The sequence below is a fragment of the Thunnus albacares genome, chromosome 4 (assembly GCF_914725855.1).
Source record: "Thunnus albacares chromosome 4, fThuAlb1.1, whole genome shotgun sequence".
Lineage (NCBI taxonomy): Eukaryota > Metazoa > Chordata > Actinopteri > Scombriformes > Scombridae > Thunnus > Thunnus albacares.
In genome coordinates this window covers 7,638,126-7,662,275 of record NC_058109.1, presented here as the reverse complement: position 1 = coordinate 7,662,275, position 24,150 = coordinate 7,638,126, and the positions used below count along the sequence as shown (strand labels likewise).

Below are 24,150 nucleotides of genomic sequence, written 5' to 3'. Positions count from 1 at the left end.
TGTATTCCTTAAATTACTTGTGTGGTCCTCATGTGGAAATGCTTGGAGGCAAACTTTTTTGTCGTAGTTACTTTTTAATGATACTTTATATGTCAGTCGATGCCAACAAGATCAATCACCTAACCTCTGATTGAGCCCATCACCACCAGGTAAATCTCTCTGTTTTTCACAGTATACAGAGTTTTTATATCTGGTGTCAGGTTTGACATTCCCGGCTGGATGATACTGCACACGCTCCATGGGCGGAGCATACACACCAGAGACTTCCAGTTAGCCCTCTGCTAACTTGAATTGAGATAAAATCATTTAATTTGTGTGGTGAATGGATCAAATTCTGATATGGAAAGGAGTCATTTCGCGGGGGCTGTGTGACAGAAGTTCCACACTCCAGCTTTACATTTTTATAATACCATGTATTAAATGAGTTTTTGAGTCCAGGCAGTATAATTTGTTGAAAACGTCATCTTCTTCCTGTTCTGTAGTCTGATTACTAAGGAGGTAACTTCAACAGGAGACTTACATCTTAAGAATAGCTTTGTGAAACAGTGTCTCTTTGCTGTAATTCATCCAGATAACCTAAACTTATTAGCCACATGTCAGGATTTAGCGTCATGTGTTGCGGTGGCTCGTGGTGACTTCTAAACGTTAAGCTCTCAGAGGCAGACGGTGTCGACAGCATCCTCCTTTCTGTCTGAGGAAGTGTTGAAAAGCTGAAGACTCTGTACGAGTTGCATCACCAGACAGAACAAACCGGTTCACCTGTCTGCTGGAGTTTATTCTGGTCAACGTGAACGGCTAATTTCTTTGTTTTTCTTGCTTTATGACAACAACAACTTATCTTACCAGGCTGGATAATGTTCAGCTGTTATCGGTATGTTAATCTTTTCTAATTTTCCCAGGATACTTTAACTGATTTAGCAGCCAATCACATGCGTTGAATATAACTCCAAATAATGCTTGGTGACCTGTAGAGTAGACGGACTTAACTCCAGTCTGAAAAATATTACTTCTATCAACTTGCATCATGTATGAACAAGTTATGAAACCTGCCTCTAGCTCAGCATGTGTAGGTATCAAGTTCAGCATAGTAGTGACACTCTGCACCACAGTCAGGATCTAAAACTCACATTTCCAACAGACTGAAATCAGGTGAAAAGAAGTGGAAATAATTAAAACTGGTGGCCATGAGCATAAACTTAAAGGATTGTTGTATTTTCTGGGAGACTCCAGTGTTTCTATGTTTAGAAATGTTGAGGAGGTCAAACATTTAAATATATGTTTATGCGCATTATACTCTCCCTCCATGCCAAGGATGAAATAACAAGACAGCTTAGCAGCACGTTGTACTAAACAATTTTCACCATGTGCATCATACATAACCTCTCATGTAGAAGTTGCCAAATATCACGTGAGCACTGTGGCACTATCCAAAACTGTTCCATTATGTTTGAACGGTCGAGATGGAACTTTTCCAGAAAAGAAACCTCTGTGTGAAAGCTAACAGGACATTTATTTAAACAGATGGAAGAAAAACTGCAACGTGATGGAGTCCGTGATCGAAAAAGTCATTTGGTGTCGTCGTCTTTTTGTAGCCTGCTGTTCCTCTTTTTCTCTGCTCAGCAACAGTGTTAATATAACAGATTTATCATACCAGCCATGGCTCACTTCCATCAGTGTGGCTGATTCATTTAATATTAAAATAAGGAGAAAATCTCACGCCTTAGTTCCAGTCCTGTGTTGTGACCAATCCTTTGACCTGCAGCCCCATGAAGGAGCCTCTTCATGTTTTTACTGTCACTAACTGTTAACGGCTTCTTCTTTGTTTGCCGTTTGATCTTCCACTTGACCTCTGGGGCAGTGACTTCTTATTTTAACTTAGTTGCTCTTTGATCTGTACACTTATAGATTATATTCTATATTGTACTACAATACTCTCCAGTATTCCTGTAGTATGTTATCTGTACTATACCAGTACTTTTCCTACAGTTTCTGTTTACCTAATTCCTGCTGCTTTATTGTTTGCTTCCCCTTTTGCTGCTATTTATAACATCAACATGTTTTTTAGCTAACAAACTAAGCCAAAAAATAATTATAATAATGTAATAAGGCTTCTTCAATTTTAATCTTCAAAATAAATGATTTACTTTTTACAAACTACATAAAACCACACATAATGCAAACAGCAAACAGATATTTTCAGACTTGTTAATTGGTGGATAGTTCAGGTAATACGGGTGATACTGAGGCTGATATTTTTTTTGGAGGTACATCAGTGTTTTGTTCATATGCAGAATGTATCTACTTTTCTATTACTACTATCTACTGACTCCATTTGAGCCTCAGTGTCTTCTTTCTTCCTTTTTTTTTGGTTTTACATAGTTGCTTCATCGTTTTTTATCATGGCTATGAGAGTTCAGGGAACACGGGAATATATTTATCAAGACCCTTGCAGTAAGAGATCTGTCCTATCTGGCTGAAGATTCAAAGAGTGACAGATGTTTGGTTCTACTTCCTATAACTATCTCTATATGTAGGAAAGCTGCAGAGCTGTTCTGACATGTTCCCAGCAGGTGGAAAGGACACAAATATGTACCAGATTTAGATTATGTGGAAATACAAGATGTAGAACATTCTTAAGAGGTTCATGACTCTTCAAAGATGAACTTGATTAAAGCTTTTTGTAACCGATGATGATGATGTTCCACAATACTGTTCTAAACAAGTTTTTTTTTGCTATTAATGTATGATTGGTAGCAAGAAAAATAAACCTAGAATCATGATTTGGATCCCTCAAAACTGTAAATGTGTTTACTGCACATAAAAGCTCCAACACTGTGCATGTAAAATAACTGGCCTGCCACTAATGTGGTTAGAAATATAAATCTATGTTATTATCACTCAACATCATATCAACACTCCAAGCACAGAGGAGGACTAAATGACATCACTTAATCAAAAACGCACACATCACATGTAAGTGGTTATAGATGCAAAGATCAGGACCATCCAACATCAACACATTGGCGTTTTTTATTACTGTCACCAAGTTACATTAAAATTTAATATACTTGTTATGGATAAAAAGGTTCGCTGGCTAAACAGCTGATGATATAATGCAGGATTGAAGTCTACTGGCGTCATTAAGAGAAAAAAAACTCACAAAAAAGTGCAACGGTCATGAATATCAGTTAACAGTCTTATGAATGCGTTGACTTTATAACACAAGTACTCAGGAAAAAACTAAGACGTCATTCATTTAAATTTTATTCTAAGTGATGTAAACTCTTGCAGAGACTAGATGTAGGTCGCTAGAGCTCTACTCTGAGGTGGAAGTATTTTTAGTCGTAGTTAAACTTTCCATGTTCTTTCGAGTGATTCTGCGGGACTCGATAAATACAGGCTGACTTTATCTGTCAGCTGACTGCTACTATCTGTTTATTAACACATCTGCGTGCGTGTGTGTGTATGTGTGTATGTGTATGTGTGTGCAGTGTCCAACCAAACTGGTGTCATGTGTTGACCTGCTGACTGGTTAAGTGGTTGTCATGCCTGTTGGCTGCTAGATGATGGTTTGCACTGTTTTTGGAGGCTGAGGGCAAATTAAAATCCAAACACAATTACATGGCATTCACATTCACAGCTGACACTAATGAGGGAGGAGAGAGAGAGAGAGAGAGAGAGAGAGAGAGAGAGAACGAGAGGAGGAGGAGGAGGACGACGACAGAGAGGGATAAAGGGATGCAGTGTTTCCCCGAGAAATGTTCGGTTAGTGGGTGGAAGCAGAGCAAGGAATGTCGGTGGTGGTGGTGAAAGTTGGTTGAAAGTGGATGTGGAAAGGCTTGGTATGAAAAGTGATGCATCCGTGTATAGATTGGACAAATTATCTCCCTTTTTCAGAGCCATTTTTTTGTTGATCTTGAGGGTTTGAAAGTCTCTCACCAGCATTTGAACGCATCACACCATCAGACCATTTAAATTAATGGACATTGTCACGCCAGCATAATGTAAACTTAAGCAACATTTTGATTTTCATACAAACCTGAAACCAACGGACGACTGGACGGTAGGAAACCTGTGCTTGTTGTTACATAACTGTTAATGGTGATGGAGATTAATCACTAATGGATGTAGTAGGAGAATCAGTGGGATGAACACACACACAGGCAAAAACACAGATGGATTAGAGCGACGAGAAGGAAAGCAAAAGTGATGCACTGAGGCAGCAGCAGACAGAAAGACCAGTAAATATGTGAGAAGATCAGACTCACACAAGCAGACTTTGAGCTTTAAGTTCAAAAGCCACCTACCTTTACTAGTTTTTTTCTGCTCGACATTCAAAACAACCGGCCACAGATGACTGTTGCTGTGTTGAGACATTTTGCAGCAGTCACGTCTGAAATAAAGTAATGGAGCGTACAAAATAGTGGTCTTTGCAGGTCCACACAGTTCCCAGTCACTGACACGCAACCAAGCAGACTTTCTATGAGCTTTGATCACATCAACATGGGGAAAGATTTTTTTTTTTCTTCTTCTTGAGGTGAGATGAAACTGTGCAGGGAAAACGTGCATGTTAAAATGACACGTATCGCTTCTCTTTTCCACCGTGGCTGCTTATGTAGCGGAGCATCAGGCTGTTCTCTCTTTTTTTTTGGGGTCTGCTTGGGTCGACAACATTTTGGATCATGTTAAATCATCCTCAGTTCTGTGATTGTTGACTGTTCTTTGGGCCAGTTTGGATCTGGTTGGTTTAAAAAAAAAAAAAAAAAACAACCCTCTGTTATGAACATAGCCTGTCTGGGCAGACCACATCCTGCTTAACAGGTTGGAAACAAACCTCTGGGTTTAAATAAAATGAAGATCAACAGTAATATTTTACCCAAACTGTCCATTATAAACAGTTTACAGACCAGCTTTCACCCACTGAACGCACTGTGGTTGTGTTCACACACTTTTCCTGTGCAGTGAGGGATTATTACAACATTTCAGGTGAGCTCACTTTCCGTTTAACATTTAAAAAAAACAAACAGTCAACTGGTCTGGTGGCTTGGTTACAATTCAGCCTAACCAATAAATCTGTCTGTCTTCATTAGTTCACACAAGTTTTAAGTTAGCAGCCAGTCATTACGGGGTGTTTAGAACAGAGGAGGATATGAGGCTGTACTGCAGGTTAACTGCTGGTGTGACTGGTGGATTTACAGCAGCGTGAGAAAATGATGCACCGTGTTGCCTCAAAATTATGTTTTAGTCAGCCTTCTAAGTCTGGTAAATGAGGAAATGAAGCAACTGTGATTCAGCATAAACCCACAGCTTGTTTGTGGAAATGAAAGGAACTTCCTGTATGTTTCAAAAAAAAAAAGGTTTAGGGGTTAAAAAATGTTAGGGAGATGAAACGCTGTCTTCTATCACAAAACAACTCTGGGAACTTCTCTGTAGTCCTCATAGTAAGCTTTTTACCCACAGGTCTTATCAGCCAGCACATTCCACAATTAACCAGTCATTGTCACTTTGTTAAAGGACCATGCTGGTGTTTATTCATGGTTTTATCAACTACAAGTTTACATTCTTACAATCATTGGCATGTAAACAGACTTGTTTAAATGGTCCCATCCAAAGAAGTGAGGTTGTTGGGTTGTGTTTTTTTTTTTCACGTAGCGCTGGTATCTATCCGTACATGGCTTTAGCGCTGCTTTACTCGCCGTTTCACTGCTGTTGTCAGTCGATTATTACTTATAGACTGTGTGACATGTTACTAGTGATGCCGTAAATCAAGAAAAAGTCAACATGTCAAACGGTTTAATAGAAATAAGGTGTATGATGATTCAGAGATGAATGACAGACGGACAACTTTCACTGGAGACTAAACCAGCAGTCGCCTGCTCAGGTCGATGACGTCATCTTTTCTTTGTGTGTGTGTGTATGTGAGACACACTAGGTATAAGTGCGAGCCATATGTGAGGTATGTGACGCATAGTGTGTGTGTGTATGTGTGTGTGTTGTTGCTGGGTGAAAAGCTCTATAGTTAGGTCCCTCCCTCCCTGTCTCCGGGTTACCATGGGGACAGGAGGTAACTGTCAATGTGTGTTTGTGTGTGTGTATGTGTGTGAGTGTGTGTGGGGGGGGGTAAGCTATCATGAGCTGTGAATCGGTAGCTTTTCGTAGCACACTGCAGTTAGATAAACAGTGAAGTCAGTAAACCAGTCAGTCAGTTAAGTGCGTCTTTCTCTCTCTCTCTCTCTCTCTCGCTCTCGCTCTGTCTCTTTGTTTTGCTTTTTCTTCCTTCAGTCCCTCCTTCCTCTCTCCAGCGCTCGATCTGTGTGTGTGTGTGTCTCTCTCTGGTAGATCGACAATGGTTTTCAGTCATGATGGAGAGCTGAGAGCTGATGAATGAAACTCCTGGAACGACAGACAGGCCTCAGGCATCCAGATCAGATCGCTTAAACTGTGTGTGTGTGTGTGTGTGTGTGTTGTGTAATTTTATACCTTACTGCGTCTCTGTGTGTCATTGCATTAGGTTTATGTTTGTATGTTAGCTTTTAATACTTGTTTCTCTGTACACATGCTTTTTTTTAATGTCAGGTGTTAGTGTGTAAGTGTGCGTGTGTGTGTTCAGTTTCCTGTCTTGACATCTGCATGTGTGTGTTTATACTTTACTTCCCTCGTCTGTGTCGTGTTTATATAATTGACTTCCACATGTGTTTGCTGAATGATGTGTGAATGAAACGGGGTTGTTGCCGTGATTCTCGCAGTTTGTGGTGTACTGTTGCGGTCGATGTTGTCATCGTTGTGGATTCACGCTGTGCGACTGTGTCTAAGTGCTTGTAAATGATGTGAAAAGTTACGGTGTTGTTAGTGTCTTTTGTATATTTCCGGGCTGTGGAACTACATTATAGCCTCAGGATACAATTATGAACAACTTGTCATGCAGTCTTAAGTGCTGATGGGAGGAGAGAATTAATGAGTTTGTTGTAAATGGAGGCACAAATTCATAAAACTATCCAAGCCAAAAATTACAAATAACTGCTTCATCGACTGTATGTTGGTGCATTGGGTACATTTATAGAGTGGATAGCGTGTCAGTCAGTGTTGTTGTCAGTTTTTCCCGTTGGCCAACCGCAGTACTGCAACAGGAGGCATTTTCTTCATCGACCACAATTATTCAAGATGTGTTTTGACAGGATGACTGACAGGATGTCTTGAATGAAAGAGACATGGTTGAATTTTCAACCATAAGGGAAACTTCACCAGAGCCTAGAAAAGTTTTATTTACATATTTATTTATTTTTACGTGATATCATCATAGTGTAAAGTCTATTGAACAGTTCTACAGATTTAGATTATAACCTGTCCAAGCAGATGACCGCCCACCTAGAGCCAGGTTCTGCTTAAGGTTTCTTCCCGTTAAAGGAGAGTTTTTCCTTACCGCTGTTGCCAAGTGCTTGCACATGGGGGGATTGTTGGGTCTCTCTCTCTGTAAATTAAAGAGTGCAGTCTTGACCTGCTCCATCTTAAAAGTGCCCTGAGATGACTTTTGTTGTGATTTGGTGCTATATAAATAAAATTGAATTGAAAAAATTGAATTTAGGGATGGATGTTCTAATGAATGAATGAGCTGTTTTTGGCCTACACGCTGGTTTATGGACCCTCGGAGTCCTGACCTAAGAAACACTAGTATACCATCAATGTGTAGGTGCTTTTTTTTTAGCTACGCCAGCGACCACTTTGGTCCAGACTGAAATAGCCTCACAACTATCAGATGGATTGCCATGAAGACATTCATATTTCTCAGAGGATGAAATCTACTGACAGTGAACCCCTAACTTTACCTTTTAAACCATCATCAGGTAAAAATGTGGCCAGGATTTTGGTTTATGATCAAAATACCTATTCTAGCCTATACTAGACAGGCTGTAAATAGTAATAAACTGTTTTTATTGTTCACTGTACAAGGATCTTCAGTAGGCAATGCAAGAACCCAATACAGCAGTCCAGTAAATTCATTATAAAGCCATCAGTTTCACCAATACATTGCAGCAGCGTTGCCAGCGTGACGTTCAAGAGCTGTTTGCCTCTTCTGTCTAGCAACACCTGACACCTGATTTAATGTTCCTACCACAGCACACCCTGCGTACAAAGTAGTGAACTGCATTACGTTGGCCTCACGTTAGGTAAAGGCTCCTAAACTTGCAAATGAATGACCTTGTGATCAGTGATATTAGCTAATGTTAGCATGCTAAGAGGGCTGACGCTGTTTCTGTGAACGTGTTGCAGTTGCTATATTAAGATATATAGATACATGACAGTATCGTTGTCCGAGTATATCGTCCCCTTCCTGCTGGGTTTTGGCTGCTGTCAAATGGTATAAGCACTAGTATGATGTATAGAATTTGAAAATGACTATTGACGGTTGTGAAATTTCATTATAAGGTGCAGCTGAATGTTTACTACCATCCTGTTTAACATTTTGTGCCTCTCCTCTGTCAATGTCTTTCATGATAGATTATAACAGTCTTACATTGTTTTATGGTTCTCACCTGCTCTGTGTTCTCTCTCAGTTCTACCTGCAGGACACTAAAAGCAGCAACGGGACGTTCATCAACAGCCAGAGGTTGAGTCGTGGCTCAGAGGAGAGTCCGCCCTGTGAGGTCCTCTCCGGAGACATCATCCAGTTCGGCGTCGATGTCACTGAGAACACACGTAAAGGTACATGCATATACCCGATATATTTACACACAGCTACAAGTACTACGAGCCCAGTAATTTAAGTACAAACACTTTTTATAATGGAGAAATTGTGTATAATGCTGAGTGACATGCAGAATAACAAGAACAAAAGGAAGTAGGTTACAGTGAGGTAGAGCAGGAACAGGTTTTTCTTTCCTTTAATACCAGTATAGTTGATAATGCACAAATACAGCTTTGACATAATTACACTTGACTAACCCTCCAGGGTACCTTAGGGCACATTTTGTTAAGGTCATAGACTACATATTGTACACATACACAGTGCAGAGCAGATATTGAGGTCAAATTTTCAGCTCCACTAATAGCACTTTCATTCTGGAAACCCAGCAGCCAGTTTAACCTGCATTGGACCTTCATTCACTGTCACAGGTTCATGTGTGAAGATCACTGCTTCATAAAGACTCCAGTCTGCACCGGTGGTGCCAAACACATCACATCACTAAACATACAACATAGTTTTATTTAGAATTACACAGAATTACATCACATAAAATAAACACCGGATTAATTCAAATTCTAGCTAATATCCTCAGAAAGAGTTCCATGAAGCCTGATGGATGATGTGTTGTCCCATCTAGATAAATCCCCACTGCTGTGGTTATTTAAAGCTCAGGACAGATTATATACAACTGTTGGCGTGATTTTTTTTTTTTTTTTTTAGATCCTTCAAACAAAACTCTTCAGTTGGCATGGATTTCTTGTTTATGCCATTCATGATATGATGGATAGTCTTGTTGGAGCCGTTCTTGGATAACTCCTGACCTTGTTGTGAGCTGTGCCAGACACTATAACAGTTTTCAAACATGTTTAATTTTTTCTTACCACCCCATAAACAAGATGCTAGTCTGAGATGGGCGGATGAAGGGCGGGTCGGCCATTGACTGGCTGTCGATGGGTCAGGGATCAAACCCCTCCAAAGTGTCCTTTAGCAAGACTTTGACCTGTAATCCCAGTGTGTGTGTGTGTATGTGTTGGAAAAAATGAAAGTCACTTTGGACAAATGCCAAATAAATGTAACATTAAAGGGTAAACAGGAAACTTGGTGAAGGGGAGGATTAAGGCAGCAGCCATGCACACAGTTACTCCCTGTGTGTTTCTGTTGATTATCGCAATCATTGGAATAATTGTGAAATCATTACACCAGATGTGTAGGTTTTGCACCCCCATATCAGCATCACAACAGTCAGGACTAACACTAGCTGTAACTGAGTCATTATGTCAATATGAAAGGTTCAAGGACGGCTGCAGTTCATGAACTTTTTTCATGTGAATGATAGTGATGTGCAGGACTGCTCTCCACATCGTCCATGTTCACCAATGATGCAGAACTTGTTGTAAACAGTCTTCTCCAGTTGATGAGTTGACATGATGTAAACTTTAATGAGTCGTACATTAACATACGTGGTGGTTGTCTGTCTGTGTCTCCAGTCACCCATGGCTGCATCGTGTCAACAATCAAACTCTTCCTACCTGATGGGATGGAGGCACGCCGACGAAGCGAGTAAGCATTCTCATTGGTTAACACTGATCCATGACGCTTTCATATTAAACACTCACAAATTGTCTGGGTATCACATATTGTAACTAAACTTTCTCCATGGTTAGACGGCCACAATGAAAGATAGCAATTTGTTACTGCAACATTATCATCAGACAGAATTAATCAATTACTGATGGCTGACGGATGATTCTCTGATTGTTGTAAATGATGCTGCTACTGCCTGTCTGGCTGCTTTTACACACACACACATACACACACACACACACACACACACACACACAAACACACACACACCAAATTTCTGCTTGCATAGTGATGTGATTAGTGTCAGTCTAGTTGTTGATGAGGACAGCCATTCTGCTAAGAAGCTGTGAGAGAAATGGTGCGTGTTTGTGTGTAAGTGTGTGTCGGTGTTTCTTTTTGACAACCTTTGAAAAAAATATGTTTTTGGTCAAGTGGTCATTTGACGATTACACAGATTCATGCTGAGAGTTGGAGAATGAATGATGTTTTGTTGATTATATATTAATAATAGTACCACAAACATTTTGTGTGTGTGTGTGTGTGTGTACAGTTAAATGGGTTTTAGCAGACCAGCAGCTAACCCAGTATGGAGCTTCCTACTGTACTTGGAGTCCCGTGTGTGTGTGTGATTGGCTACTGTAGATACCATGTGGAATCTGTGTGTGTGTGTGTGTGTGTGTGTGTGTGTGTGTGTGTGTGTGTGTGTGTGTGTGTGATGCCGGGGCACAGTGCCACGGTGGGCAGTGCCATCTGCTGCCCTGCTGTCCAGCTTTCTGTCTGGAAATCACCGATAAGCATTGTGACCTGCTGACTGGAATAAAGTCTACTGGTTCTGCTGTCTGTGTTGGCATATGAAGAGTTGATTCCTCAAAACTCAATGGCCACTTACATGTTTAAGAAAAACGCATTAGCTCACCTCAAGCTCATCATGTGAGTAAATTCTGTCTCTGGTTGAATCTAAGCTTTGGGGCAAAATTTCTGTGTAGTTCTAAAAACTTTAAACTTAAGTGAGCATATATCCCCTTTTTAGAAATTTACACAATCTTGTGTAAAAAACTTGCAAAAATGAATGTTTTCAGTAATCAGCACTAATTTACAACTGTGACTGCAGGTGCTCAGAAATTATTTTATGTCTTGGTAATAAATCAAGAGAGGTACTAATAAAGCACTGCTTTTAATTTTTAAAAGACATCTGTTCCTGCATCATTTATCACAGGCGCAGTCAACACCACCGGTAAAAAAAACAACATATTTCAAATAAATGATCAGCCAGAAATAACCTTGGAAATTTGTTATGCTTACAAATGTTTACATCAAGTAGAAAAACCAAATGAGCTGACAACAGACTTGCTGTCATTTACAACAACTTGTTGATAAACAATTTGACAGATGAGTTTTGCAAAATGTTTGTTGTTGATGAGAGGAATGGTCTACTAATCAGCAGCTGTCATGAAGAGGGGTTGCCTCATACTTCAGCTCATAGCAACTAAAACCTCCAACACATCATCATCACCTTAAAAAACACCGTTTACTGTGACGCTGGTGTCACGTTACTCAAACTGTGCGGAAATTCAAAGACCAGCCACTGAAAACACCTGACAGATGCCCAAATGTTCTTATTTATAGCTAATATTCATTAACATATGGATTCTAATATAGTAATTGATCACTAATTAATCATAAACATTCCTACTTGGGACAGCGTGGAGGAAATTACACTTTTGTTGCAACTGATGATTGTTTTCATTATCGGTTAATCTGATTATTCTTTTCAATTAATCAATTAATTGCTTGTCTATAAAATGTCAGAAAATGGTGAAAAATGCCTGTTAGAACATGTTTGACCTCCGCAAATGTTCACTGTCATGTACGACACAGAAAAACTTAAAATCCTCACATTTGAGAAGCTGCAACCAGCATAGATTTTGGCATTTCTGCTTTTAAAAAAAAAAATCAAAATAGTTGCAGATTAATTTTCTGTGAATCTCGACTAATCGTTGCAGCTCTAATTTCCACCTTCATAGGCTTACACACCAGCGATGCCTTCCACCAATTACTCTCTCTAACAGGTCAAATTTTAGAAAGGGACTTGTTCCTCGATCCAGGACAGCTCCACTCATTATTGTATTTAAGTGTATGCGGCTCTGTGTCTCATTAAGTACAGCCGGGGAGAGAGTAATGTGAAGCTAAACCAGAATTATTAATAGCTGAAGAATGTTTCTGCTCCCCGGTGTTAGCATTAGCCGTTTGGAAGTCTGCCAAATACAGTTTGATTCAGTGGTCCTCTTTGTGTGAGCAAAACACCTGCTTTTATACATCGGGACGAAATCTGTGTCCTTTTAAAACTTCAATCAATCGTTACTTTTGGTTACAACTGCAGGTGCCAACGTGAAAATCTTTGAACTTTTCTGAAAAGTTAAACTTTTTTTCAACTTTAGGAAACACTCTGCTCTGCAAAACAAGCAGCCAGATGCAGTATCTTTTAAATAGCTGCAGTCTGAGCTCCTTGCAGATATTTCCTTTAGATTTATGTAAAATAGGCGGCACCGGATTAAAAAAAAAAAAAAAAAATACAAAGAAAACCTCCATCCAAACCCATACTTCTCCATCTAATGCAAAACACCTGCTGTGACATCACTGATTTGGGGTGTGGCCAGAAAGTTTTGAAAACCACGTTTTTTTTTCTTCCTGTGTTACTCAGTGTGAAGTCATTCTTTAACATTATAACTCACGTAGGGACATGGAGACGAGAACATGTGGAACAAGACAAAAACAGGCAAATCAGAAGTTAGAGCAAGATGTAAATTAAACTTTGCTATATTGATTATGTCTCACAAGTTGCAGATTCTGCTCAGAAAACATGCAACTTCCTGTTGTGTGTTGTGAAAATGGTCCTAACAGGTGTAAATATGACTCATCTGACATAATGAAGTCAGACAGTCAGTAGATGTAACACCTCCAAATTGTTAAAGGTTGAACCACCATTGTTTATCTCCAGTCGCCGTATTGGTGGTGAGTATGGTTCTTTGTTTCTCTTATCAGTCTGTTATCACCTGCCATATTTCTTTAAAACACACACACCCTGTCACACACACACTCACGGTTTGGTGGTTAACGTGGATGTTTCATTTTCAGAACCATTGCTCTGAAATTATAGATCCGACCGCTCATTCAGTGCCAGGTCAGTTCACTAATGCACCTGTAGTCTCTCACAGACCATAAACATAGTGAAGAACCATGGCTGCAGTAGAGAGGAGAGTTTGTTTCCTCACTGTGAGTGCCAGGAGGGGTGGAGCTACAGAATCTTGCACAAGTTCAAGGAAGAAAAATCAGCTGTTTTGTTCAGAGGAGGGGAGGAGCACAGAGTAGAAAGAAAGAAAGAAAGTTTGTGTTATTGGGATGACTTAACTCACGTTGTGGAAAAGTAGAGAGGAATCAGCTGCTCGCTCTGACACTGGAAGAGAAAATGAAGTAAGAGGGAAGGATCTGTTTTCTCACGGGAGCACCAGAGTCAGGCTGAGAGAGAGAGAGAGACAGAGAGAGAAAGAGAGAGAGAGAGAGGCTGAACTGTGAACTTTGTCCTTTTGGCGGATCACAAGCTGACACATACATACACACAGGAAGAAGACTTGACAGGTAACGTCTCTGCTGTCCAGAACCTGAACCGGTGTTTTTACACTCAGATGGTCCTCATCAGACCGGCACATGCTGCTGATTCGTTATTGAGCTTTACAGCTAATGACTACTATGACCTTAGATTCTTGTTACAACACTATGTGAAGATTTAACAGTTTATTGTATCTCTATAAAGGGCACCGAGTGATCTACATCCAGTCATAAAATAAAGATGGAAGTCTAAAGCGGTTGACGGTTGGTAGACAACAACCGGCGCAGCTGATTTCTTGTTGTACGATCAGATGACTGTCGGGTTTGTCCTTTTAATAACCGTATATGAGAAACAACAGAAGAGTATTGATTTTCAAACAGGCCAGTCTGAGTGAGCAAGGAACCTTCTGTAAAAATCTGGAGCAAGCAGGGAGGTTACTAGGGTCGTACTCATTGACCACTTGCATATTTTGGATTGGATTTGGGCTCGAACATGTAGGGATGGATTTCAGAAGTTTCCATGTTGATTAAAGAAGAAGAAAAATACTACTACTACTACTACTACTACTACTACTACTACTACTACTACTACTACTACTAACAACACTACCACCATTGTTTGTGTATGTAGCCTCCAGAAACGTTGTAGGTCTGCTGAGGGTTGCAGCTACTGGAAGCTAACCAACATGAACAGAACGGGCTCATCATGAGGGGGGATCTTAAAGAGACAGGAACTAAAGCATCCTGTTTCAGACCGAGGCTGAACCGAGGGGCTGCACTCTAATGCAGACATGCACTGTAGGCAGGACAGCAGCGGCCAATTAAAATATATCTACATCGGCCCCAACGGTGAGCCTCAGTTGACTCGTGACATCTCTAGCTGCTTGTTTGAAATTGATTGCTTATCTCTTGATTGACTGATTGGTTGAGCAATGGTTTCAGCACTGATATTGGTACCAAAACAAGTTATGTCTTTCTTGAGAAATAGAGACAGTTTTCTCCAAAGCGTTTCTTCATTTAACAAAATAATCTTAAATATTAAATGTGTAAACACAAGCAGTCGCACAAGAACTTTGGAGGTTTGAATGTAATTTTGTTTTTGATTTTTTATCGACGTACCATATTTCGGTCAGCGCCAAAAAGATTTATTTGATGCCCAGCTGTATGCAGGACAGGTCGAAATGTACTTCAGGACGGGTCTATGTTGTGGTGTGATTGTAAAACCTATTGAGTGGTAGAAATATCTGAGCGGTGCACAGATGGAAACTACTGCCAGTGTTTTCCATCATCAGTGTCTGCTGGACCGCATGCAAAACACACACAGCTGAATCTGATGTGGATGACTGATTCCTGTGGACTGGCTGTACTTTGAGTGTGTGTGTGTGTGTGTGTGTGTGTGTGTGTGTGTGTGTGTGTGTGTGTGTGTGTGTGTGTGTGGGCAGACTTGATGTTCTTGTGAGCCATAGTTGAAGAGCTGTGAATTTAGGTCATGTAATGCTGTGGATTTTTCCCATCTTTTTTAAAAAATGTGTTGTTGTGGAGCAGTGCGGGTCTGATCTCTGCAGTGAGTGTTTGATGATGATTGAAAACGAGTGATTCTCTTGATGTGGACGGAGCCCGCTGTAAAACACCTGCTGTGGAACTTCACTTTTTGATGTTTGAGCCTCCTTTACCACTTCACCTGTGCTCGGCTCCATCACGGTCTTCTTTTTGATCATCAACCAAAACTACTTTTACTCCCAACAGCTGAAAGTTAATAGTTTCTCATGTTTTCTGATCCACACTTCTTCACCAGGCTTTATCAGAGATGTAATAAAATCTAATTTGTCTTTTAAACCAACCTCCGAACAACAATAACTGAAAAAATGTCTAAATCTATTTTGTTATAAACTTTATTAAGGGAACTTTTGACAATATTGGCTAACTTAGCAGATGAACCAGTATGTGGAAATTGTTGCACAACCTGAGATCACTATCCTCTCTGTTGGTGTTTTGAACGGCTGAAAATGAAGAGATCGGTTCTGCTGTTGCCTTTTTAGTCCCTCTAGTTGCTACAGATGGCAATGTTGTCCAGTCCACCGCTTTGGTCCAGACTGAAACATCTTAAATTTGGTACAAACATTCATGGTCTCCAGAGGATTAATCCTAATAACTTTGGTGATCTCCTGACTTTATGTAGCACCATCATCAGGACAAAATTTTAATTTGTCCAATAATTTGGTTTATGACTAAATACCTACAAAACTGACATTCTTTTCAGCCTCAGCTATAGTTCATGTTTTGTGAAAATTAGCAAATGTTTGCATGCTAACATGCTAAACTAAGATCTGTTAGCTCAAAGCACAGCTGGGCCTGAGAACGGCCTAACAGAGCCATTAGTATAGCTGTAGGCTCTTAATCTTGTTTAATGTTGTGTATCTGATACATCCCTGTTTGTAAAATACAGAGCAGACTCAACAAGCCTCACAAGTTCAGTTTATGTTAAAAGCTCCAGTTAAGTTCCTACAGTTGAAAAGAGCTATTTGATTCACTAACAAACAAAAATCCAATCCCATTTAAACCTGGCAATTATCAACATTAAATTGCAGCTGCATCAAATGGTAGCAAATTAGCTTTGAGTGTACTGTATCGTTATAAACGTATCTATCATTTTTGTATCTCTCTATCTCTGAGCTATAATAATAATAAACATAATAAAAATCCACTTGAGTCTGGATTCATATTGAACCATCTGCTAGGAATACATCCACACCCCAGCTCACTGGCATCGTCAGCACTTCCTGAGGTGTCTTCACCATAAAGGGCTACCGCCGCCTCCACATCAAAACGATTATTAATATTCTAAAGCACGTGAAATGTCTCAACAGCAGTTTTACACATATGAACATTAGCTAACCACAGCTAATGAATGGAGGGCCTCCAGCTGTGATGATACTGTTTGAGCAACAGAAACGCTGCTGGCAAGTAGAGATAAATAAGACAGTATTATGCACAGTGGTGATGAAAATTTAAGTGTGACGGACTGCTGCGGCTGAATGACTGTTGCAGAAACATAAAGTGTTGGAACCGCACAGTAAAATTTGAGTCGTTAAAGACAAAGGAGTCTTCTTCAGAAAGAAGTTGGAACAAAAATGCTTCAAACTAAGTGCTGAATTGCTGGAATTTATTTAATTATCTCTAGAAAACCCCCCTCATAACATTCAAAATTAGATGTTCATGTCTTACACCATCTGTAGTTGTGTTCTTCAAAATTATTCAAAGTTACAGACACTTTTCCTTTGCTTCTGTCCAGCTTTTAATAACTCCTTTTGCTATTATGATTTTTGTAACATTTATTCATTTACTGTGTTAAATGTAGCTTGAAATTATCTTCCGCCACAGCTCACAGAGACTTATTAAAAAGACAAGATAAAAGATACACGGTCTTATACTGCGTGAGACACAAGAGAAGATTGTAAGATGAAATATTTAGGAAGATTTTTTTCTTGGAGGAGACTTGCTTGTTTGTTCCCGGGGCGTCAGGTGATCGACAGGCGGCGGAGCTTTGATATGAAAACATTCAACTCAGCGTAATGAAAACACGATAAAACAGAAAGTCTCTGGTGTTTACAGTGATGGATGATGTGCCTCCGGAAGTTGTTTGTCACACTTAACGAGGACAACACTGCAGCAGCAGAAATCCCGATCTTTCAGAAGTCCTTTAAATTATTAGCTTATCTTTTCAAGTGCCTTCAGTCTGGTTTACTTAAGCTTTGGCCTTGAGTGCAAAACAGCAATTACCAATTAAAGGACTCTTCCCTCCCCAAACCTTTTTATTCTCCGTCTACATTGCTGCCTTTTTTAATTATTAAGAACTGCCAAGGTTTATTTCTAGCAAATATTTTTTATTCTTTTGTCTTATTTGTCTCGGTCTCTCTGTTGTGCTCTCCTCAAGCACAAACATTATGTGACATTATAACCAGGATTGGGTTGCACCAGCTATTTGTAAATCCATCACTGCGTTAAGTCGTCTCTAAGTATTTAGTAACTAGCAGCTTTACTAAATCTGGTTGCATCATTAAAGCTAAAGGAATGTCTTAACAAGTAAAGACCTGAGTAATGTGTAAATCAGTAACATAACTTCCAAAAATAGTTAAAAAAAAATAAATAAAAAAATGAAGTCTTAAGGAGCCAAGACAAGCAGTAAATTTTAAACTTTGTTTCATTTATACCTACATACATGGAGAATCATGGTTGTTATATGCTTATAATGTTTTGTAATTTTATGTATAGTGTGTTATTTTGTGAAATGTAGTTTAATAGTACTTCTGTGACTTTTGTTAATCAAGATTATTGTTGAATCGTCACTCGTCATTGTCTGAGAGTGGAGTCTGCACACTGTTACTCTTATACTATAACAGTTGACATCATTATTAACAAGCAGCATAACAAGTATATTGTTGGAAAACTGGTACACTCTTATCTCGTGTAGAGTAAAACATAGTACATTTGTATTATAGATTTACTAAAAGCGGGTTGTGTTATGTCCTCAGTTGTCTCAGGAGCCGTTGCTGTCTCCACCTTTCCTGTTGGTTTGTAGTTACACATTAACAGACTCTGGTTATATTTTATCCAGAGTCAAGTTTACCTTCATTACTGAACTACTGGCTTTTTCCACATACATTTTGAATGGTCTCCACCCCCCACTAAAACAAATCTGTATGACCTTGTGCTGCTGTAAGATCCGGTACTTTAGATAAATATCATCTCCACATGGCAGAGGTCGTGTTTCTGCAGGGCAGAAACTGAAGGTGGCCACAATGTTTCCCTATAATGTAAGTCAGATCTGGTGGTGCTATGATGGGAAAGAATTTCATGTTTTTGTTTTAATTTGCTCTGGTGTCTTAAATCAGAATTTTCACCATCTATGTAACTACTGAGATAACTCCTAACACTAACACACTGCGTCCATTTGATTGATACAACATGGAGAGAAGTGGAAACGGCTCTCTCACTGTGACCACATTAATACACATAGTTTGAGCTAATCTAAGGGAGAACAACCTCTATTGTCATATACTGTAACATACCTGGCCTGTGGTACAACAGCACAAGTAGTATCAATTTATGGCAGATTTCTCTGAATTTGGTTCAGATCTGCAACCTTAAATCAATATAATGATTCTATGACTCTTGTATTCTGCTGTGTCATATGTATTTATTAATCTTTACACCCTGAATCGACAATCTACTGAAACTTAGTAGCCATAGGTTAAAGGTAAACGGCTGCAGCAGCAGTATCTCCTGACAATGTCGGCGCAAATTTCCAGAACTGACCACATATTGGGAATCTAAATGGTTACTTTCTCACTTTAAAAATATTAAAACTTAATAAAGTGACATATTAACAGTCCTACAATGAAACTTCTTCATCCTCTCATTTTGGAGTGACGATGTTACAGTGACTCACTATCGCCCCTGTGGTAAAAAGTGGTATTACGAGACAGGACGGGCAGGAGCTAGCTGGTTAGCATGCTAACTTCAGTAGATATCTCTGCAGCACAATACATAGACGTCTTTCACATAACGTCAAAACTGTTATTTCTTCATATTCTGTTGATAATTTTTGTTATTTTTTTAATGTTTTAAACAAAAATTCTGGCCAAATCTTACAAAGTGCACCTTTAATGTACCAATAACTTCATTTTGTATTATGTAAAATGTTTTGTATGTAAAGCTGAACATTGTGACTGAAACTGAGACTGAAACTAGTTGCCAACCACACTACCAGGTCTGCACATGATAAGCAGCAGAATGACTCTGTGTGAGCTGTTGTTAAACTCAGTGAAGCTTAGTCTTAAAATAGTTGTAAAATCACACTACTACAAAATATCGAGAGGAACATGACGGCTACTTGAGAACTGACACTCCCTCAGTGTGTGTTAGTGTTTTTGAGGCTCTAGTTTAAGCTGATATTGATCCTGGAATGTAAATAGTCTTTTAATCAATTGGCTAAAAGAAAAAAAATCAGATTAAGTTCATATTTGATCATGTAAAATAATCATTAGTTACAGCTCTAAATTAACCTTCACAGGTATTTTAAGTCCTCAAAGCACTGCGGAGCCGAGGAAGTGGAGGTTTGATTTTTCACATCAACTGTTGTACAGACTGTTTTGATGTGCCGCTGAGATGAGGCTTGTGTTTAAAGAGGAGGTGAAAAAGGATGTCAAAAGACCTTTTTTTTTGTCTCAAGAACAATTTTTTTTTTTTCTCTTCTGTCGCCGTGGTTACTCCATGTGTCTTCCCTCCCTGCTGTTTCCATGGTGACAAACAGTTTTCTCCTTTCTTCTTCTTCTTTCAGTGTCATCCAGGCTCCGTTACCACTACCTGTAGACAAGGTAAGAAGAAAAATGTGTTGTTTTTTTTGATGCTTTAATGTCCTGTCCCACACGTGCAAGTTGTTTGTCTCAGATTTACATGTATGCATGCACCTCATTGATGGAGCTGAGTGTTTGTGTGTGTGTGTGTGTGTGTGTGTCTCTGTGTGTAAGTGTAATTACTACTTATGTGTGTAATATCTAACACACATACACAGACAGAGTGGAGTAGTCAGCTGATAGAGGAATGCAGGGATCGCTGCTAGTTTCTCCTGCTGCACTACAGACGTCTTTCATGTGGATCAGGGCAAAGTTTTTTTTCCCCCCACTGTTCACTCTGAGTGCTCTGTGCCTTTGAGTGTCTTCAAAACTATTTAAATGTTTGTTCACCAAAGTTAAAAACAGTGTAAGATTTCGGTCATTCGTCTCGTTCTCTATCCAGAGCTGAAACTGAATGATGATACTGCAGGAACAGGAGATCTGATGCTCTCTGTAGGTTGAAATCCGGCTGCTTTGAGGTTGGCAGAACCTATGGACACATATCATTTCAACTACACCACATACCTTAATATATCATACTGTATACCGTATGATAGACCACATCAAACCATGCCTTTCTTATGCCTCCGCGCTGGCGACAGCTGTGTCTAGAAGCATTATGTTTTCGGGTTGTCCGTCCATCCGTGAATGCAGTAACGCCTTGAGGGAATTTCTTCAAATTTAGCACAAACGTCCACTTGGACTCAAGAATTCATACATTAATTATGACAAAGTTTCACACAAATGTCTGATAGGATAAAATGATGCATGATGACATTTAATATCCCAAAGGTCAAAGAACAGAATGGGAGATTGTGACCATGTTTCATGTTTGGTCGGATACTGAATTGTTAATCTTGGTTCCCACCGTGAAACTCTGGTGATTGTTTAGATCTTCGGTGCTGACGGGTTGAAGATATGTGTGAAGCATCCACGTTTTAGAATTTGTAGCTTCTTTGCATTTTGCTTTCCCAAGGTGTGTGTATGAGTTCACCCTCTTCACTTCCTCTCCCTGGATGATCAGCAGGACGGGGGGGGGGGCTCCTGGTTCTCTGGTAGTCCAACATAAGCTCATTGGTTTTGCTGATATTTAGCTTCAGGTGATCATTGTTGCACCATGTGATGAAGCTCTCTATCAGTCCTCCGTACTCCTCTTACAAATATTATTATATGATGGACAGACATGGATGTAAACTGAAAATTGAACAAACAACTGCGAGGCGGTATTTCTAATTTTTTTTGTTTTTTGTTTTTTTTGAACAACCATAGGAGCTGCAATTTTGATAATGGTCTACATTAGTACAAATGCTGTCTTAACAAGGTTTAAAGCCCCAGCACAGCCACGGTTCACCCACACAGTTGTTTTCATTTGTTTGCTCTAATTGGACCTCTACTGTGCGAGTACAGACTTCATGACTGACATTTCCTCACTCTCCCGTTAGCTTTGATGCAGCTATTAGAGGTTTTCTACTACCAGTAGCGCTACGGAGCAATGTTTTCACAAGTGGCTCCCTGTTTTCTTTGTATCACGGATGAATGTATTTCATGATGGATGTGTCATTTAATATGGATGTAAAGTAAACAATGCAAGATTTAAGATATTCAAAAATCTGCTCTGCAAATATATAATGATATATTCAACAAGTTAGTTTAACCTCAAGGATACACCGACTCATGTAAGGTGTGACAGCTTGACACCTGTATCTTTCTCATTAGCACCTAAAGTGTGAAGAGCATAGCCACATCCACTTTCACCTCTATTAGATATTTTATGGCGATTGTTCAGCCCTTCTATTTAGCCCTTTGTATGCTACATACCAGAATCATACACCATATTATAGACCGTATACCACATCATACTCAGACCTGCCCCAGTCCTTCCTGTGGACTTGTTTCACTCATAACACACAGCTGACACTGATACATACAATACATGACTCACAGTACAATACTATACTATGGTATTTTAATTGTGCAATACAAAACCCTGCCATGCCATAACACATACCGCGTCGTACCACACACTACTATCACGTTAGCTTCCTCTAATGCCTCGTCCTGTTCCGTGTCTCGCTCCAACAACAGGCCTCGTGTAACCTGTCTGAGGAATGTAGGCTGGAGCTGATGGGGTGTGTGTGTGTGTGTGTGTGTGGTCCAAGTATTCCTCATGTTGTGAGGACGTAAATCTGTTTACACAGTTATGTTTTGGGGACTTGCCTTCCGTATGGGGACAAAAAGCAAGTCCTCTTAACGTAAATCATTAATTTTAGGATAAATACTTAAAGGTTTAAAGTTTAGGTAAGTTTATGGTTAGGCATGTGGTGGTTAAGGTTAGGATAAGTCTCCAGGAAATGAACATAAGTCAATGTAATGTCCTCGGAAGTGATGGAAACATGACTCTGTGTGTGTGTGTGTGTGTGTGGGGCAGGGAGGAGCTGTGATTAGATTTGAACCACTTCTCTAACATAATTAAGTGTCCTACAGCAAGATCCCTACGCCTCCCAAGTCTCCACAGACACGCACACTCCCAGGCTGTCACATTGACTTACACTGGAAATGTACTAGATGCACAGAAAGAATGTGTGGTGTTTTTGGACAAGATTAGATGTCGTTTAGTTTCACCACATTGTTCAGGTGAATATTGCTGTCTGTGTCTTAAGCACAGAGCTGGAGTCAGGACATGCTTAGCTTAGCATAAAGACTAGAAGAAAAGGGGAAATGTTTCAAAAATAAACCTGCTTCTTGGAATCAAAAGCTTACTAATAAACACATTTTGCAACTCTTTTTGTTTAATCTATACACAACTTAAAATGTAAATAAAAGTTTTAGTGGTTTTAGTGGAGTTTAGTGCTTGAACTACTGTTGTAAGATTGACATGTGCTCGGGACAGATGACTGTTGTGTAGTCCTTTACAACTGGCTCACTGGTCCACCAGTTTGACCATTGATACTAATGTATATGCCTCTAAATTTAGTGTAGGATGAGGGTTGATCCCAGTTATTACTGAGTTTTCTGATAACACATACTTGTACACTGTGCACATGTGTTTTAAATGTGTGTATGTATTTCTTCCCTGCCCTTTGTTTCTGTAATATGAAGACTGTATGAGTCACTGACCTCTGTGTGTGTGTGTGTTGTGTGTATATGTATGTACAGCTTGAGCTTTTTACCTTTGTGTAATTTTCATCTGTTTCAATTTAAACTCAAGGCTGATTGAACTCTATACAACTGTCAATATGTTACCTTGGTGTGTTTGTGTGTGTGTTTTCTAGGTTGCAGCCAACACTCCCAGTATGTATTCTCAGGAACTGTTCCAGCTCTCCCAGTATCTACAGGTAACACACTGACACCTATTGGTCATTCTGCAGAGCTACACTACAAAATAATGAAGCAGTATTTTTTTTTTTTTTTAATTTGTGTGAAGTTTTTCATCACATAAATCAAATAACCTTCACCACTGTGAACATGATTAGTGTCAACACAGAAACTGACCTGATTAAATCACACAAAGCGTTTAGCATCCAATAAATTACAAAATATACACATAAAAATATAAAAAACATCAACAATCAGATTCATCACAGGAGATGAGAAGACACGAAATGACTCATAAAGAAAAAAAAAAGCACAGAAAACATTTAAAACTGAGAAGTAGGTATAAATTATTAAAAGAAGAAGAAGATTTAAAAGAAGCGCCAGTTAATCTTTCCCTTGTTCCCGGTTATTAAGTTAATAGAATTATTAGAAAATTAGTTTAGTTTAGTTTGGTTTACAAAACTTGCCTTCCCCTTACAGAAGAACATTTGTAGAATAAAACTGAAAATCTTGTTCTCTTTACTGTAAATGATCCTGTTGCTTTTGTTCCTCCTGATTTATTGCTCT

General features: G+C 39.4%; 1 protein-coding gene across 9 annotated transcripts in view; it reads left to right on the top strand.

Moving 5' to 3' along the window:
- Positions 1 to 24,150, top strand: part of slmapa (sarcolemma associated protein a) — a 67,705-nt gene that overhangs the window by 14,829 nt on the left and 28,726 nt on the right. For all 9 annotated transcript variants that reach the window (XM_044348961.1, XM_044348963.1, XM_044348960.1 and 6 more), the window contains 4 exons: positions 8,553 to 8,700; positions 10,171 to 10,243; positions 20,214 to 20,250; positions 23,541 to 23,603. In XM_044348961.1, coding sequence (XP_044204896.1) covers positions 8,553 to 8,700; positions 10,171 to 10,243; positions 20,214 to 20,250; positions 23,541 to 23,603 — 321 coding nt within the window. The remainder of the gene's footprint in view (positions 1 to 8,552; positions 8,701 to 10,170; positions 10,244 to 20,213; positions 20,251 to 23,540; positions 23,604 to 24,150) is intronic.